This window comes from Adelges cooleyi, unplaced genomic scaffold (assembly GCF_023614345.1).
Source record: "Adelges cooleyi isolate 19-005CV unplaced genomic scaffold, UGA_ACOO_1.1 ACOO_flye_CR_arks_rails_tigmint_CR_PRNA_8, whole genome shotgun sequence".
NCBI classification, from domain to species: Eukaryota; Metazoa; Arthropoda; class Insecta; order Hemiptera; family Adelgidae; genus Adelges; species Adelges cooleyi.
This window is the reverse complement of record NW_026096513.1, coordinates 4617894-4634295: the sequence shown is the minus strand read 5'-3', so window position 1 is coordinate 4634295 and position 16402 is coordinate 4617894. Positions and strand designations below refer to the sequence as shown.

The following is a 16402-nucleotide window of genomic DNA, read 5'->3' as shown; positions in this document are numbered from 1 at the left end:
CTTATAACTCTTATTACTAATTATTATTACAATTAAGACGCTTATTATAATAAATACCCAATTTCAAATTGATTCAATGATTCATTTTTCTATTTTAACAAAACTTTATAACTTTGCCTAATTTCTAACCATTTAATGGGTTTATTAAATTTTAATTTAGCATGAAGATTTTTTTAAAGTTTCCTGAAAAAAAACTAAAACTTGAAATAAGACCCTTGTTCTAATAAGCGTTTTAGTTTGTAAATTGGTGTGAATTTATTAATAAAGTGCTGTATAGTATGAACGTTGTCTAATATTTATGTATTACACATGCGCATATGCATTTTGAGAGTATAAAATATCTAGTTAAGCACAGTTTCACAAACGCCGTTATAACTTATACCTAGTATCTACCATAGATTAGATAAAACCAGATAGTGCATTTCCTATTTATTAGCCCATGTAATTCTCGAAAATGTAAGCAAACCACAACCTGCCTCAGGTCAGTGTCGCCACTCGTAGGAAAAAAGTATTTATGAGAAATTATTGTTTTTTTAACTACGCATCACTGACTTTCATTGTTATGGCGCTGCTGTACGCCGATACTGTCTACTGATGTACGGATGCGCATTTTAAATTTCAAAAATGATTTATTTATTGTTAATTAATTTTTACAGCGTTTGACTTTGTACTTTTATATATAAATTTTAATTATGAACAATTCCAAAAGTATTCCTTACCGCAAATGTGGTGTGAAATACTGTAAGAGCAGAAATTCGGTACATTCGACCAATTTAATTCGTTACTTCACGTTACCGAAGGAGTCCGAAAGGTAAGAATATTTTTAATTTAACTTCGGTATTCTTGTTGACTTCTTCTACAGTTCGCTATTTTTAATCAAATGCGGAGACAGGTTGACTGCATACCAGGTGTTAGATATTCATACGACAGGGGTAGACAGCACATGACAAGAAAAGCTTACCTTAAAATATTAAATTTTGTCATATACCACAAAAATTATTTTGTACTGATATAATTTTTTTTGGTTCTAGACGTGCGATGTGGATTGAGAATTGTGCTCTCGAATTGGCTGGCAAAGACGTTATCGTTAAAGATGTTCGGATATGTCAGGATCATTTTGAAGACAAAATGTTCCTGAATGTTAATCGTAAAAACAGGTTAACAGATAATGCTGTTCCTACCCTCTTTAACGGTAAGGTATATCAAAAGTTAATATCTAGACGTTCTAGATAATAAAAAATATATAGTGTATAATGTATACTATATATTGTAAAGACGAACGATTATTGGTTTTAGATGACATACTGGCTAAACGAGCAAGTCACAACGAAATGGAGAGTCATTTGGATTTGTCTGCACCTTTTTGTCAGTTTAGATTACTAGGTAAACATGCATACCAACATGCAACAATGATAAGGTGATAGCGTTATCAGTTGGAGTTGTTGTTACACATTTTCTAGAGTAAAATAATAAAACGATTGAGTTTAGTCATATTTTCATCTAAATGTAATTGTATTAGTATTCATCCCTTTATTTATATTTTGGGTAAAATAAAAAAAAAATTGATTAATGTCCAATTTTCAGTTTACCTATATTTATTTATCAATTTTTAAATAGTATATAAAATTTGATCAACGGGACTAATATTGAACACTAAATTGATGTAATTGAGATTATTGTTTTGAATTGTTATTACAAGTAGAAGAAACGACGTCATTGGACATGCAAGTAACAAACAGCCTGGCGGAAGAGAAATGCGACTTGTGTCTAGAGTCGTTTACGTCTAAAGAGGGATTGAAACATCATATTATAACATCGCACAATAGTATTCCTACGATCGATGAAAGTTCAATGAAACAAGAAGAAGAAAATAGAATTGAGTAAGTCTATTTTAAAATCTCAAAAGACTAAACAGTAGTTTCATTTAAAATCTATCAAATAGCAACCAATATAATATATAACTATATTAAAAAATGTTGATAAAAATAAGATTTTACTTTATACTTAATATTACACCTATGTAAATTATAACTAACTTTTATTAATTTTAAAAAAATAACATTTTTTTTTTTATACTCGTAGAGATAATAATATAATCAATGAGACCAATATTAATTCGGGAAAAGATGAAATAAAAGAATATTGCGTTAATTCGTTGAACAAAAATGAAGACGCCAAACATATAGACATCCAACAAACAAACGACTTGGTGGATGAAATATGTGACATGTGTCTGGAGTTGTTTACATCTAAAAAGGAATTGAAACATCATATTACAACATCGCACAATGGTATTTCTACGATTGATGAAGGTTTAATATCAACAGAAGATGAAAAGGGATTCAAGTAAGACAATTTTTAATCACAAATAATATTTTGTCAGTGTTTCATACCTTATAAATATCTAATTTTTTTCAACTAAAGAGCTCGTATTAATGGAGCAACCAATCTTATCTATTTTTCGCTACCCTTCTCATTGCCTCGTAACAGGGAGAGGACATTCTCTTCTATAGTTTCACTAAAATTGTATTTCTTGGTCGATCATTTTCAAGCTCGTAACCTGGCTCCCCTTAAATTCAAAATATAATTATTTTTACTAACAATAAGTATCAAAAACGTGCTAGGCTTATACACGTAAAAAAATCTATTGTGATTACTATTAGGTAATACAGTTAATATTATGACTGCATTTTAATTTTTATATTCATAAAAAATATTTTTTGAGTAAAAAAATGGACTTCCCAGTGGTCAGGTAGCCGATTGCGCTTTATTTCAGTGTTTGAGCGATATTGTATTATTAACATTTTCTGCTTGTATGTGAACTTTTTTAAATAAATTTGACATTGTTTAAAAGGTATATTAAATTAAAAAATGTAGTTATCACTTTTTTAATATTTAGATATGAACTAATTTTTCTTAATAGAAGTTGAAAAATTAAATCAGCCTATGTTTTAAATAGATTTATTTTTCACATCATATAAAATTTATCTCGATAGTGAAGATGTAGGTAATTTTTTTAATAATAGTTATTAACCATTTTTTGTAATACTGTAATAGATATACTTGATACGAAAACATTTTTTTTAACCAACCATAGGTAAATTTTTGTTATGTGATAATACCTAAGAGAGAGTTTGAGGGAGAAGCCCCCCCACACATTTTTCATTGAAAACAAATTATAGAAAATAATACAAGAGCCCAAAATTGTTGGCCCCCTTATTAGAAATTTTCTAGATACGTGCCTGATCTCATCCTCTGGTTCCATTCATTTTCTTTTCCTTATAATGTCAAACTTTATAAATTAGTAAACACAAGTACCTAACAATACAGATTTTTGATTAAAAAACATCATATGCTCGTTTTACACCAAAAAAAGTTTTTTGTATGTATTTTGTAAAATTTGTTTAATCGGTTTATGTGAAAAACAATATTTTTTAGAGTTACTGATGAGAAAGTTAAAATTGAAATTAAAGACGAAACTGATATTTCTAACTGTCCTGTGGGCAAAATAAATGAAGATAATGAAGAAGATATAAAAGAGCATTTTCAAGAAGCCTTAGTGATAAAAACGAGTCCTACTTGCTTTGAAAAATCATATAATGTCTGTGAGACGGCTCAGAATAATTTTTATAAAACATCCGATGAGATTTCATACAGGTGTGTAAATTTTAAAATACAATTAATATTTTATATTGTTATTGTGAAACAATAATATAGTAGTGTCACAGCACTTATTCTGTTGGCACAAGCTCTAAGGACGGAGAAATAATGTTTATGGAAATTAATAAGTTTCTGTTTTTAGTGTCAGAGAAACGTGCAGCGAAAGCATAGTGAAAGTCGAAATGGACCTAGTAGATGGTCATTATTATGAGTCTTTGATAGAAATTGATAACAATTTCCAATTAGATGAGCAAACAACAAGCTATGATTTGGACGAGGTTCAGCCATTTGTCTGTGATATATGTAAAATGACATTTGCTACCAAAAGGAGAGTGGCCAGACACATATATCAATCACATAGTACACACCCAACAACACAGAAAAGCACTGGAAAACAAGTCGTCCAAAATAATTTCATGTAAGGCAAATTTTGATTTAATATATTAAATTATCTATTATTATGTCGTTAAGATGATAATGCAATATAAAACTTAAATAGGTAACGTCTTATTCGCTATCCATCAATTTATTTACTTTTAAATAAGCAGTGTTAGTTTTAAGATAGCATTCACACAATATAGTAACCTAGAAATTTACTATGGTCAAACTGTATTTTCTCTTTTTTTTCAGTATATCCTTAAAACGTATAAAGCAAATTATGGTTTTATTCAAGTTTCACTATATTAATTAAAAGTAAAAAAAAAAAGTTAGTATATTAAATCTAAATTACAAAAAAAAAACCACATTTAGATTGTGTGATTGCCAAAAATATGATAAACAAAAATAAATAGTTTGCTGCGTAAAATTATGTGAATAATATATTTTTGTAAAACATTATTGTTTATTATTCGACAATATTTTGTTCTAGTGTCAATCATACGACTAACAATGTGACCAAAGGATGTACCGAAAACATCAGCCGACGCTACAATTGTGATGTGTGTCGTAAGGATTTTTCTTATAAATCCACCCTTGCAAACCATAGACGTATGCACACTGGTGAAAAACCTTATAAATGTTCAGTGTGCTCAAAATCGTTTGCTCGAAAATCCTACCTCAAAAACCATTTAATCATTCACACTGATGAAAAACCTTATAAATGTGTGGTGTGCTCAAAATCGTTTTATCGAAAATCTAACCTCACTTCACACGAAGGCGTGCACATTGCTAATAAACCCTATAAATGTGGTATATGCTCAAAATCATTTTCTCAAAAAGTTGGCCTCAAAGAACACATACCCGTGCACACTGGGGAAAAGCCATTTAAATGTGTCGTTTGCTCAAAGTCGTTTTCTCGAAAAGGCCCGTTCAAACTACACGAACGCGTGCACACAGGTGAAAAACCTTATAGCTGTGATGTATGTTTAAAGTCGTTCTCCAATAAGTCTGACTGCACAAAACACAAACGCCTACACACTAATGAAAGGCCCTACAAATGTGTTGTGTGCTCAAAATCGTTTGCATTGAATCTCTACCTCAAACTACATAAACGGGTGCACACTGGAGAAAAGCCCTACAAATGTGATGAGTGCCCAAAGTCATTTGCTCGAAACACCCACCTCACAGGACACAAAATCGTGCATACTCGTGAAAAGCCTTATAAATGTGACGCATGCTCTATGCCTTTCTCTAATAAGGTTGAGTTCGCAAAACACAAACGCTCACACACTGGTGGAAAGACAGCTCACAAATGTCATGTGTGTTTAAAATCATTTTTTCGAAAATCCCATTTTGCACTACACAGATGCGTGCCCACTGCTCGATGAGTTCTACAAATGTAATTAACCGCTTTTCATTCAATCAGTTTGTAAATAAATTGCGTTAAATAGAGTAATTGTAACTCAATAGGCTATGTAAGTGCAACTACTAGCGTTTAATCGAGGCTATTTAATTTTAATTAAATTTAACTACAACCACTAGACGTATAAGTGTTTTAACGTTAAACAAAAACAAAAAATGTTCTATGTAATTAAGTTGATGTACTTCTCTTAATAATGCAGACTTTTTTTATTGAATACATGACATTGTTATTGTTTTTATTATAAATACTTACTATTAGACATTTTAACTGTTTTTGATTTATTTAAAAAAAAAAAAAAATTTTTTAAACAGTTTATTCATTTTTGTGGCAATTGTTTGGTAATTTTGTTAATTTATTATAAAACGGTTAAATAATTGTTATGCATCTTTAATATTATGTTCACGTGTCAATGACTCATTAATCAATGATCATTTGAGATCATTAGCCAACCTTGGCCTGTAATATAATATGTCCATATTATATTACAAAATTTCTATATTTTATAAAATTGTTATACTTAATTATAAAATTTCTATATATTATTATAAAAGTTCTATATTTTATTTTAAAATTTCTATATTTTATAGTAAAAGTTCTATATTTATTATTTTATAATAAAATTCTGAACGCGTCAAGTGGCTCTGTGGCCGGCAGTCGGCGATGTTGTGTTCGCCGGCGGCAGCTGGTGCGGCGATGTGCCCGTCGCCACCTTAGTGCGCCCGGGTCGTAGTGGCTCAGTCCTGGGCGCGGCTATGTAGCCGGCCGCGCGGCGGTAGTTGGCAGTTGCGTGTTTCTTGGTGTTTGCCGGGCCACGGCGGATGGGTCGTTGCCGTCGCATACACGGAATATGCGGCGGCCTTAAGCGGTAGATATTATGATATTTCTTAGGTCACCAGTCGGTAACCACTGCGGTCCATACGGAAAATCGTTATCACAAATTGCTAGAATGAAATTGCTAGTTTCACACTCGTATAGATTAGGCGAGACCACAGCCTTAGCTAATAGATTATTAATTAATAATTATTTCATAATATTAAATGGAAACCAATACTTCATTATAATTTATACTACCGTTTTTTGGTACAGCTACTTTTTTTCTAGTTAAATTTCGTTTTAAGATAGGTAAATTTATTTACTGATAAACATGACATTGTATCATTTTGGAAATTGTGTTGCGTTGCTGTACGTGCCATATTACTTGACATATAAATATTCAAATTTGTGAGTTTACACATAGTTCTTTAGATACTTTGAACTAAGTTTTTTCTAATTTATACAAAATGATTTACAGATCTGAGTATGGCGCATTTTGGAAATGCATACAAGGAGGAATAATATATGCATTTACTCAACTGTGTAAAATGCTTATTCTAGCGACATTCTTTCCAGCCAATGAATCAGCAACCAGCATCTTAAGTTTAGCTGTAAGTATGTTTAAATTAAAAAATAACAACAAGTGTTGTACATAATTAGCTCAATTCATTGTGATGAGAAGTTATTTTGCCTATAATGTAATCCTGTGGCTTAGAGCAAGAAGGGCCAATGTCACTTTTAGCAACTTTCGGAAAATGAGCTTTGAAGTTTTTATTTTCCATTAGGCTCTATGTTAATTTTTTTATCAAACTCTTCATGAGTAATTCATTTTTTGGCCTCGGAGTGTGATTTTTTCACAGTATATAAAGAATGATTCAATTTTTGCAATTAGCGGACTAACTCGTTTATGCACAAAATCGACATTGACCCTTCTTGCTCCAAGCCACAGAATCATAGATGAAATAGTTAAAATAATTGCTCAATCCCCTCCATTAATTTGTTGCTTTTTTACATGGATTTCATATTAGTTTAATATTTGCCAAATTCAGTAATATGGTTAGAGTGATGTTGCTGATTGATGATTCATATGTAAAACATTTTTGTTGCCTAGTCAAATTTTTTAAAATTGTACAAATTAAGTGTACTTAAAAAGAGTTTTTCTGATTTTTTTATTATACGTCTCAGAAAGTAATTAAGCTGTACAAATTCAGATAATATTATTGTTTTTTGGGTAAAAAAATGTATAAAAACAATGTTATAGCAATATTAAACTGGTGAGTATATTATTATTTAAAAAAAAACCCCCAATTGACACAAAAATTAAAAAGACACATAGTCGCCCAAATACACATATTTGTGTAAAAGTGAAATTTTATTGTCAAAAGGGTTTTTAATAATAATAAATAAACTAACACTAGTAACTCTTACTTGAATTTTACATATACATTAAAAAAAAAGTTGAACATTTTATTGGTTATCATACTCCCATTAAAAACGACACAAAACAGTATTATATCATAATATTAAGAAAACTACTCACTGTAATAAACAAGACTGGGCAATTATTTCTAACTAGTTATAACAATTGGTTTCTTTTAATTTAAACTCGCAACATACTGACCGTGTGGCAATTTTAGTCCTGTTATAATACGTTTTATTATTTTTAGAATTTATTCAAGACTTCAGTTGATCTAGCAGACCTCGCTGGAATATTTTTTATACTGCAGAGTATACCCGGCAAAGAACATGCAAAAGTAGTTACTGCTGGTATCGGCTGGGCTGGTGCAGAGATCTTGTTAACAAGATTTCTTCTATTGTGGGTGGATGCAAGAGGTACCGAATTTGATTGGATATATACACAAAAGTGTTTAGAATCAAACATAAATTTGGTGAGTGAATCATGAAAAATAAGGTTGTTTTTATCCAAGTTGTAATAGTTTTAAATCAATAAACTAGTATTAGATTTGTACTAATTATTATCCATGTTATCATTATAGATGCATCACATAATGACTGCTGCATTAGTATGGCTTTGGTCTAGACACGATTTATCCAAATTGCAATCGATTGTTTCTCCAGTTGTTGCCGTGGCCATACTTCTATTGTTGTCTGTTTATCGTACAGCTGCTATCGATTTACTGGGTGTCTGGGTTACATTTGACGCTTGGTCAATTATCGCTATCAAAGCCATTTATACTTTATCGCTTAGTCTAGTTGTACTAAAATATTATACTGATCTCTCTACATTAATTGGAATGTATTAATTAAAAACCGGTTTACTGATAAATATGTACATTTAAGGATGTTTTGTAAAATAAAAAAGGTATTTGTAAAAGTTTTTTTTATTTTATTTTTCAACTTAAATATTATTTTTATTACTATTAATAATTTATTTTTACAAATAAAATACAAAACAAAAAGTAATAAAGTACTATCAAGTATTGTTGGGATCAAACAAACTGGTAATAGTTTTATTACAAGAAATAATTTATTTGTACAAATAAAATACAAAACAATAAGTAATAAGCAAAGTAAATACTATGAAGTATTGTTGGGATCAAACAAACTGGTGGTTGGTGACTTCATCATTCTTTAGGCATTATATTTTAATAAAAGGAAGTGGATTTTTCAGTCTCCAAAAAAGTCCAGTTCTGATTGCCTAATGGAGTTTGGTCAAAGAACCGAGAACTGACTGAGACAAATTTTTCAACAAAAATTCATGAAGTATAGTTAAATTGTTAAATGAAGTATTAATCCAAATTTCTAGAAAAGAAAAAAATTATACATATTTCTATAAAGCAAAGTGCTAAAGAGTTCATAACTTAGTCTAAACATGTTGGACTAGTATTATATTTACCGTTCACGATTAATCCCTTCTGATACCTCGCTCTCTTTCAATTCGGTTTTGGATTATCGACTATAATAAATTAATATGTACGAATATTATTTTAAGATTGAGGTTTGACGAGGAGTCAATAAAGTAGTTATTTGAATTTTCAAAATTTCTAAGCTAGGGCATGTATTTTAACTAAGTAAATATTTAGCAAATTTTACTTACTTTTTTTAGTTTTAGAATATTTGGTTCTATGCATCCCTTTAGTGGTTGCCAAATCTTAATAGTCTTGTCCAAACCACTCGTTGCTAAAGTAGGAATGTGCGGGTGCGGTTCCAGTACATTAACCTATTTTTTAATAACAAAAAATATAATAATAAAATACTACACGTTAATAATTATCCCTTTTTCCAGACTATTCATACAATTCCGTTTGCATCGGCGTGTTTCTTTTGTACGATGGCTTCAGTCTTTTTATCCCATATGAAAATATGGCCACAGTCGGAACCAGATACAACAAATTCGCCTTTAGGTCCATAAAAATTGACACCCTTGACTGGCAAATAATAATTTTGTTTAATAAAAATGTTGAAGTATACCTACTCTAAATGAATAGTTTTACCTGTAATTTTATTCAGATGACCTCCATACTGATGAAGATGTGTGTCAGGCGAACTGTTGACATCGAATAAATAAATGTCGTCCTCACTGTAAGACGCTAGAATTTCTGTACCACAATAGTTGTACACAGCCGAGGTGATATGCGACACTCCTTCGATCTATAAAAATATTATATAAGAACTGACTTAGTGTATTATGACTATCTAATAATTAATAAACGTACCATAGAAAAACCTTTTCTGCAAAATATTTTTACAGGCTCTTTCTTTAGTTTTCTTTTATCATACATCCTTACAAATTTATCATCGCCGTGTACAATGAACTCCAACGAATTCATTGGATTTGTATCAACACCGAATAATCGTACGACAGAACCATTTTCATTACATATTTTCTGTATGCTAATAAAAATAAAACATTTTTAAGTAAATGTGACCAAGAAATCAACTTTAAGTAACTTGTTTACTTTAAAAAAAAATTGAAATTGTGAAAACCTTACAGGATACAGTACATTGCCCGAAAATGAGAAAAAAAACATAAACTACAATAAATTAGTTTTTCAAATTGGTATACATTACTTTGTGGAATTAACATTTTCGTAAATAGGTGATTCACGAATGTCAATGGATTTTACAACTCCGTCATCACCACAGCTAAGAACTACATACGGTAAATCTTTATGTACACTAAGTTTGTTGCAGGAATGGTAATGAGATGCCAGTAGTTTGTTATAATATAGATGACTTTTGCCAACAGCAGATAATCTCACCAAACCATCGCGTCCGCATGACACAATACGAATATCTCCTTGAGATAACAAAAATCTGGTCTACACACACATGGTAATTAAAAATACAAAGTTAGTTTTACATTTGAACGTTACAGTCGGTTTCAAATTATGTACTCATATTTACAATTGTATTTAACCTGATAAACGTTTTCATGGTGTCCACTGTCATATTTTAATAAACACTTTCCTAGAGACCAGTTCCAGAGGCAAATATTTTGATCGTCAGAACCGCTAGCAATAATATCACCTCCAGGATTGAAATCCAAAGTATTTACACAACCACGATGGCCTTTCAATTGATGAACCAATTTAAGTTTTTGCACGGCAGTCATCGAACCATAAAATTTATTACACCAAATAGCAGGACTGCTGTATTTTCCAATTTCTCTGAAATAAAAACATTATTTGTTAACATTATAACAAAACAGTATATTAATTTTTGTTTGTCTTTTTACCTATTGTACAATTCTTTTGGTGTACACCAGTTAGGTTTAGGTGCGGTAACATTGATATTATCTTGGTACAGATTTTCCAAAAATGGATCATCAATGGCAAAACTTAATGTAGGACTATTAGGCCCAATATCAGAATCGTCAGTGTTGAGTAATATGGCATCATTATGACTCTGAAATAATTTCAATTATATATAAGACAGCTGGTATTTGATTTTATAAAAAAAAAAAAAAAATGTATTGGAAAATAAGGCTGGTTTTTCACAATATAGGTAAATGAAGGAAAAAAAATATCTTACGTCTCCAGATGAAGTATCAGAATTATCTTGAATACTTTCATTATCTTCACTGTCTGATTCGGCTACCGAGTCATTACTACCTGGTAAACGATTGTTGTTGGCATAAACAATTAGTGGAATTGAATCAGAACTACTATCTGTGTCCCAGCTTGACATAATGCTAAAACATGAAAAAATTATATAGAAATATTGTTGTTCATTGACGATATTTAAAGAATTAACTCAAATAGCAATAATAAATTGTCTGTGTGACTTTAAATAATAATAATAACAATAAAGTTGTTTTGAGTAATTGTTATTCATTACGATTAGGGAAAGTATTTATGAATAAATTACTCGAATAACAAAAATAAAAAATAATAATAATCAATTTTACTTACAAAATTAAACAAAACTGTTTAATATTCTTTATTCAGAAGCAGCCGCGTGCCAATAAATTGAACAAGTCTAGTTGACTACATAATACATTAGAACTAAAAACCAACTCGCAAAAAATTAAATGTATGGTTTAAGTCTATTTCAATATATTTGTTAAATTGCCTACATAAAACTGAAGAAGTCAACTAGACACAACTGGAACTAATATACATTTAGGTTTGAATACAATTTGTTTCCGATCAGTATTTACTATTCACTTTTTAATTATTTATCTATTTTTCTAAAATACATGCAACACTATCTCTTTGCTTCCCATAATCACAAATTAAATTATTTACGGTAGATTGGCAATAGGTATGTCAATAACTTAAGATGGTTGTCGGTGTTCGCCGGAAGCTTACGGAAGAATGTTAGTAGCCATGTAGTGAAGTTGATAACAAAAGCTATCGACATACCTAATGAGTTTGTCAGGATTGATAGTATTATTTTGATATTATATTGTATAATATGATAACATGAATTATGAAATACTTTTAAAAATGTTAAATTAAGTATTAACTATTATGATATTGCATGCTGGAGAGCTATGTGTATGCTGTTATTTGTGGGGCAGGGAGGACGTATTAGGGAGAGCATTGTCTCCTTTACATGCATTTCTGTCTTTTAATGGCCTGCTAAAATAGTTCTCAATTATAAAGTATTTATAAATATCTTTTGGTAAATGTGACCTATAGCTAAGTAAAAATACAGATGAGAAAAATTGCTTGCTTAGATTTTTCCGCCTCCCCTACAAAAAAAGGTGCTCCTGGTAGCTACTCCAAAAAAAGTTTTTAATTTAATTAAATTATTTTCTGAATTTAGAAGGGGTCTCGGAGCTTATGTAGATTTACGATTTATGATTTAGTAGTTTTTTTTTTTTAAGAAAATTGTTGTTTTAAATGTTTTTTTACATCTTTGGAAGCATTAAAAAACTGAAGTACTGTTCGAAATTATTGAAATGTTTAGAGTAAAATAAAATAAAATAATTAATATATTATTCTAAAAAAATCACAAAGTTGTTAGACTTGTATAACATTTTATTTTATCTTAATTTATTCTGAGAAACATGATAATTATAAAAAGTATATAATTTAACTAAAACAAAATATCGATTGTGATTTGACTATTTGAGAGCTACTACTCGCAATTTGGTTTTTGATATTGCGGCTTTTCAAAAACTATAGCTGACTATTTATAAAGTCTATAGTTTCTTTGTTAAGTTTGTTTGGACAACCATTTTCATAAGCATATCTTACACAGTCAAAATATTCATTTCGAAGTGCATTTTTGATCAAATATTCATTCCACGGACATCCATTTTGATGAGCATACATTAGACATTTTAAATGCCCATTTGCAGCGGCCATACAAGTTGTGGATTCATCCCAAGGGCAACCATTTTCATGAGCATACATCAAACAGTTAAGACGTCCATTTTCTGCAGCTTCCGAAGCAGTAGAGTGGCTCATTGGGCATCCGTTTTCAGCAGCGTATTTTAAACATTCTAAATTTCCAAATTCAGCAGCTAATGGCGTTACAATGGAATTCCAAGGGCATCCATTTTCACGAGCGTACACTAAACAGTTTAAGTGACCGCCGACTACAGCTCCTTCAATTACTTGATCGTCCCATGGACCGCCGTTTTCATGAGCATATTTTAGAATGTGTAAATATCCATTTTCTGCAGCCACCCTGGTGACATCTTTATCCCACACACAACCGTTTTCACAGGCATATTTCAAACAATCCAGATGTCCATTGATGCCAGCATACCAGGTGGTGTCGGCGTTCCATGCACATCCGTTTTCATGGGCAAACCGTAAACTTTCTAAATTACCGATTTCAGCCGCCTTGCTACATACTGAAGTATCGGTCGGACACCCATTGTCAATTACATATTTCAGACACTCTAAATTGTGTGTAGCGCTCGTAGCTGTAAATGTGTCCCATCGGCAATTATTTTCATAGGCATACTTTAAACAGGTCAAATGACCGTTTTCTGCAGCCTTAATAGTAGCATTTTCATAAACCATTGAGATGTTCCATCTAGAAGGATCCTTAATGTTTGCTAATACCGCTTTACAGCACGATTTCAATTCGATACGTGGAACATTTAGTCTATAATAAATATTTTTCTGATCTTCATTGCAAGCGTTATAAGAGAGAACAGACAACGTAAACATACTGAAATTATCTATAAAAATATGAAACACAAGTTAACGATAAAACTAGAAACCCCTGAATGTAAAAATGAAAATATAGTATATACCTACCTATGTGACAGTAATGATCCTCATTTATATTATTTTTTAAATAGAAATCGTATTATTTATAATATAAAACATTACCTTACAATAGCGTTAAAGCTATTGTAATTAATAACAATAATAATTATTTTAGTATTTCATTATTATATAAGATAAAATATTTATTATTTAAGTTTTTTTCACAAATATGAATTCAGTATTTCGTTTGTTACAATTATTCAAAAAGTAATAACTTTTAATGAAAATTGAAATTATTCATATTCTTATCAGTTAACTTGTGATTACATCGCAAGTAATTTTTGATATGGCGATGGCATACAACAGTTCAGAGGCCCTCTGAAGAAAGTTGATGTACAATTGTACAGCTGGTTTTGAGGATTTTTTTTTTTTTTAATTGTCATTAGTTTATTAAAAAATACATCGCAGTTTACAACACAGAAATTAAGAAATCGGCTACGATTAGGTTGGCGGTAAAATAATTTTTAATAAATAATAATTATAAAATACGGCGCTATATGTTTTTTACGGAGGGTATAGTCGGTACCTACCAACAACCATAGTCCATAGAATACACAACACAGTAATCACGTCCTTCGCCATGACACTTTTTCCTCATTATATTATATTACAAGTTGCAACCTTCACACATTTTATCTTAAATAGTATATATTTATTCTTTAACGTGTTTTTAAAATTGTATTTATTAAATTAGCATTGCATTATTAGGTTTTTCAAAGCAATATTGAAATGTATATTAACATAATTATAGTGAGTTAGTAACTAAGTATGCAAAAAAAAATGTAAAAAAATTATAATCAAGCCACGTCATGTTGGAGATGCGTGGCCAAGTATAAAAAATAAAACTCTAGAAACGTAAGAGGAAAGAAGGGTAGAGGAAGACCGAAAAAGAGTGGTTGGACGCCATTGAAAATTATATGAGGACTGCAGCTGGTGTATGCGAAGATGATGTGGGAGATCGTGTTGAGTGAAGAAGGGTTAAGACGAGTAGCGACTTCTTCTTAATGTGCCGATCCGTTTCGGATGTTGGCGATCATCATTGTTATGCAAATTTTGTTAGTGGCACTTCGGAATAATTCTACCGAACTTTTGTCAAACCATGTTCTGAGGTAGGTTGGATAGCCCCTTATTCTTCTTCTTCCAGACGATCTTTTGCTATCTATTTTTACTTGTAGCATAAGTTGGAGAAGGTCATACCTACACTTGTTCCACATTATATGTCCTAAGCATTAGAGTTTCCTGCATTTAACTGTTAAAACTAATTCTTTTTCCTTTCCCATTCTACGCATTACCTTAGTATTGGTAATTTTCTCAGTCCATGATATTCTCAAAATTCTTTTGTATAACCGTAGTTCAAATGCTTCCAACTTATTCTAAGTGGTTTTGGTTAGGGTCCAAGTTTCTGCAACATACAAGAGTTGAGAACATGTAGCATTGCAGGAGTCGTATTTTTATGTGTAAAGATAGGTTATGGCTTTTGAATGTCACACTCATTGAATTAAATAATTTTCTGGCTTTTCCAATAAGACACTTTATTTCTTTTGCATTATCCCATTGTTCGTTAATGACGGTGCCAAGGTATTGGAATTGATGCTGTCTTTATATTCTGATTTGATTAATACTTGTGTGAGCTCCGGTGAAATCTTCCTTGTTGATGATCATAAATTTAGTTTTGTTTGTATTTATATTCAGTCCGTATCTACTGCTGGCCTATTATTCTATCCATAAGTATCTGACTAACGCCCCAAATAGTGGAGATGAAGATGAAGGAAAAGAAAGAATAAAACTCTTAGGACAACATAATATTATTTAAACTAAAAGAATAAAAATTATTTAATCATAGCAACTGTGTACAATTTGTCTATACACCAAACGAATAATGAATAAAAGTATGAATAATAAGATTTATAACAAAACAAAATCAATATATAATATATTCATACGATAAAAGAAAAAAAACATAATTTAATAAACAAAACTAACAAGATGATAAGTAAATTAAAAACAAATATGGTAAAATATACAATATTTGTAACGTTTATAGTTTTTTTTATAAAAAAACTATACTATCAAAAAACACTGGCTGTAAAGGTTCACTTTAAAAAAAAAATGCATATGTGTTTTCTGCTATCTAACAACAACCTTAAATTATGTCATGGTGGGAACGAACTACTAATTTTAAGAGTTTTATTGATGGGTAATTTTTATCAATCCAGAGAAGGCTGACAAACGAAAGGAACTTGTGATTCTAAAACAGAAACAATTTGGACTAAATCTTACAGCTGTGTTTGTTGCCAAAGTGAATTTAAAGTTCATTAAGTACAGAAAATAGTAGTCATAAACAATAACTATTTTCTTCTCAAAATACAAAAAAAATGTGTTTGATGTATTAATTTCTAATGTCCTTTATTAATTAGCATTTAATTGTAAA

General features: G+C 30.5%; 4 protein-coding genes across 5 annotated transcripts; 2 read left to right on the top strand and 2 right to left on the bottom strand.

Annotated features, from left to right (window-relative positions):
• The first annotated feature begins 468 nt into the window (after nucleotides 1-468).
• LOC126845663 (zinc finger protein ZFP2-like) lies at nucleotides 469-5702 on the top strand. 2 transcript variants are annotated; one of them, XM_050584468.1, is made up of 8 exons: nucleotides 469-811; nucleotides 1032-1192; nucleotides 1276-1383; nucleotides 1703-1880; nucleotides 2083-2346; nucleotides 3439-3657; nucleotides 3803-4078; nucleotides 4529-5702. In XM_050584468.1, the coding sequence occupies exons 1-8, from the start codon at nucleotides 693-695 to the stop codon at nucleotides 5424-5426; spliced, it is 2223 nt and encodes a 740-aa protein (XP_050440425.1). In that variant the 5' UTR covers nucleotides 469-692; the 3' UTR covers nucleotides 5427-5702. The 2 variants fall into 2 exon arrangements, with proteins under 2 accessions (XP_050440425.1, XP_050440426.1); XM_050584469.1 differs by having other exon boundaries at nucleotides 470-811; nucleotides 1297-1383.
• A 587-nt stretch (nucleotides 5703-6289) lies between these two features.
• LOC126845861 (transmembrane protein 147) lies at nucleotides 6290-8609 on the top strand. The gene is made up of 4 exons (XM_050584851.1): nucleotides 6290-6682; nucleotides 6753-6885; nucleotides 7942-8163; nucleotides 8272-8609. Exons 1-4 carry the CDS (start codon nucleotides 6606-6608, stop codon nucleotides 8536-8538), a joined length of 699 nt encoding a protein of 232 aa, XP_050440808.1. The 5' UTR covers nucleotides 6290-6605; the 3' UTR covers nucleotides 8539-8609.
• A 106-nt stretch (nucleotides 8610-8715) lies between these two features.
• Nucleotides 8716-12182, bottom strand: LOC126845859 (DDB1- and CUL4-associated factor 8-like). The gene is made up of 11 exons (XM_050584849.1): nucleotides 11650-12182; nucleotides 11270-11429; nucleotides 10974-11143; nucleotides 10656-10905; nucleotides 10307-10557; nucleotides 9952-10129; nucleotides 9730-9886; nucleotides 9533-9663; nucleotides 9333-9455; nucleotides 9132-9191; nucleotides 8716-9037 (listed from the first exon to the last, which is right to left on the bottom strand). The coding sequence occupies exons 2-10, from the start codon at nucleotides 11423-11425 to the stop codon at nucleotides 9141-9143; spliced, it is 1467 nt and encodes a 488-aa protein (XP_050440806.1). The 5' UTR covers nucleotides 11426-11429; nucleotides 11650-12182; the 3' UTR covers nucleotides 8716-9037; nucleotides 9132-9140.
• A 544-nt stretch (nucleotides 12183-12726) lies between these two features.
• LOC126845860 (uncharacterized) lies at nucleotides 12727-14170 on the bottom strand. The gene is made up of 2 exons (XM_050584850.1): nucleotides 13960-14170; nucleotides 12727-13880 (listed from the first exon to the last, which is right to left on the bottom strand). The coding sequence occupies exon 2, from the start codon at nucleotides 13867-13869 to the stop codon at nucleotides 12865-12867; it is 1005 nt and encodes a 334-aa protein (XP_050440807.1). The 5' UTR covers nucleotides 13870-13880; nucleotides 13960-14170; the 3' UTR covers nucleotides 12727-12864.
• Between the last annotated feature and the right edge of the window lie 2232 nt (nucleotides 14171-16402).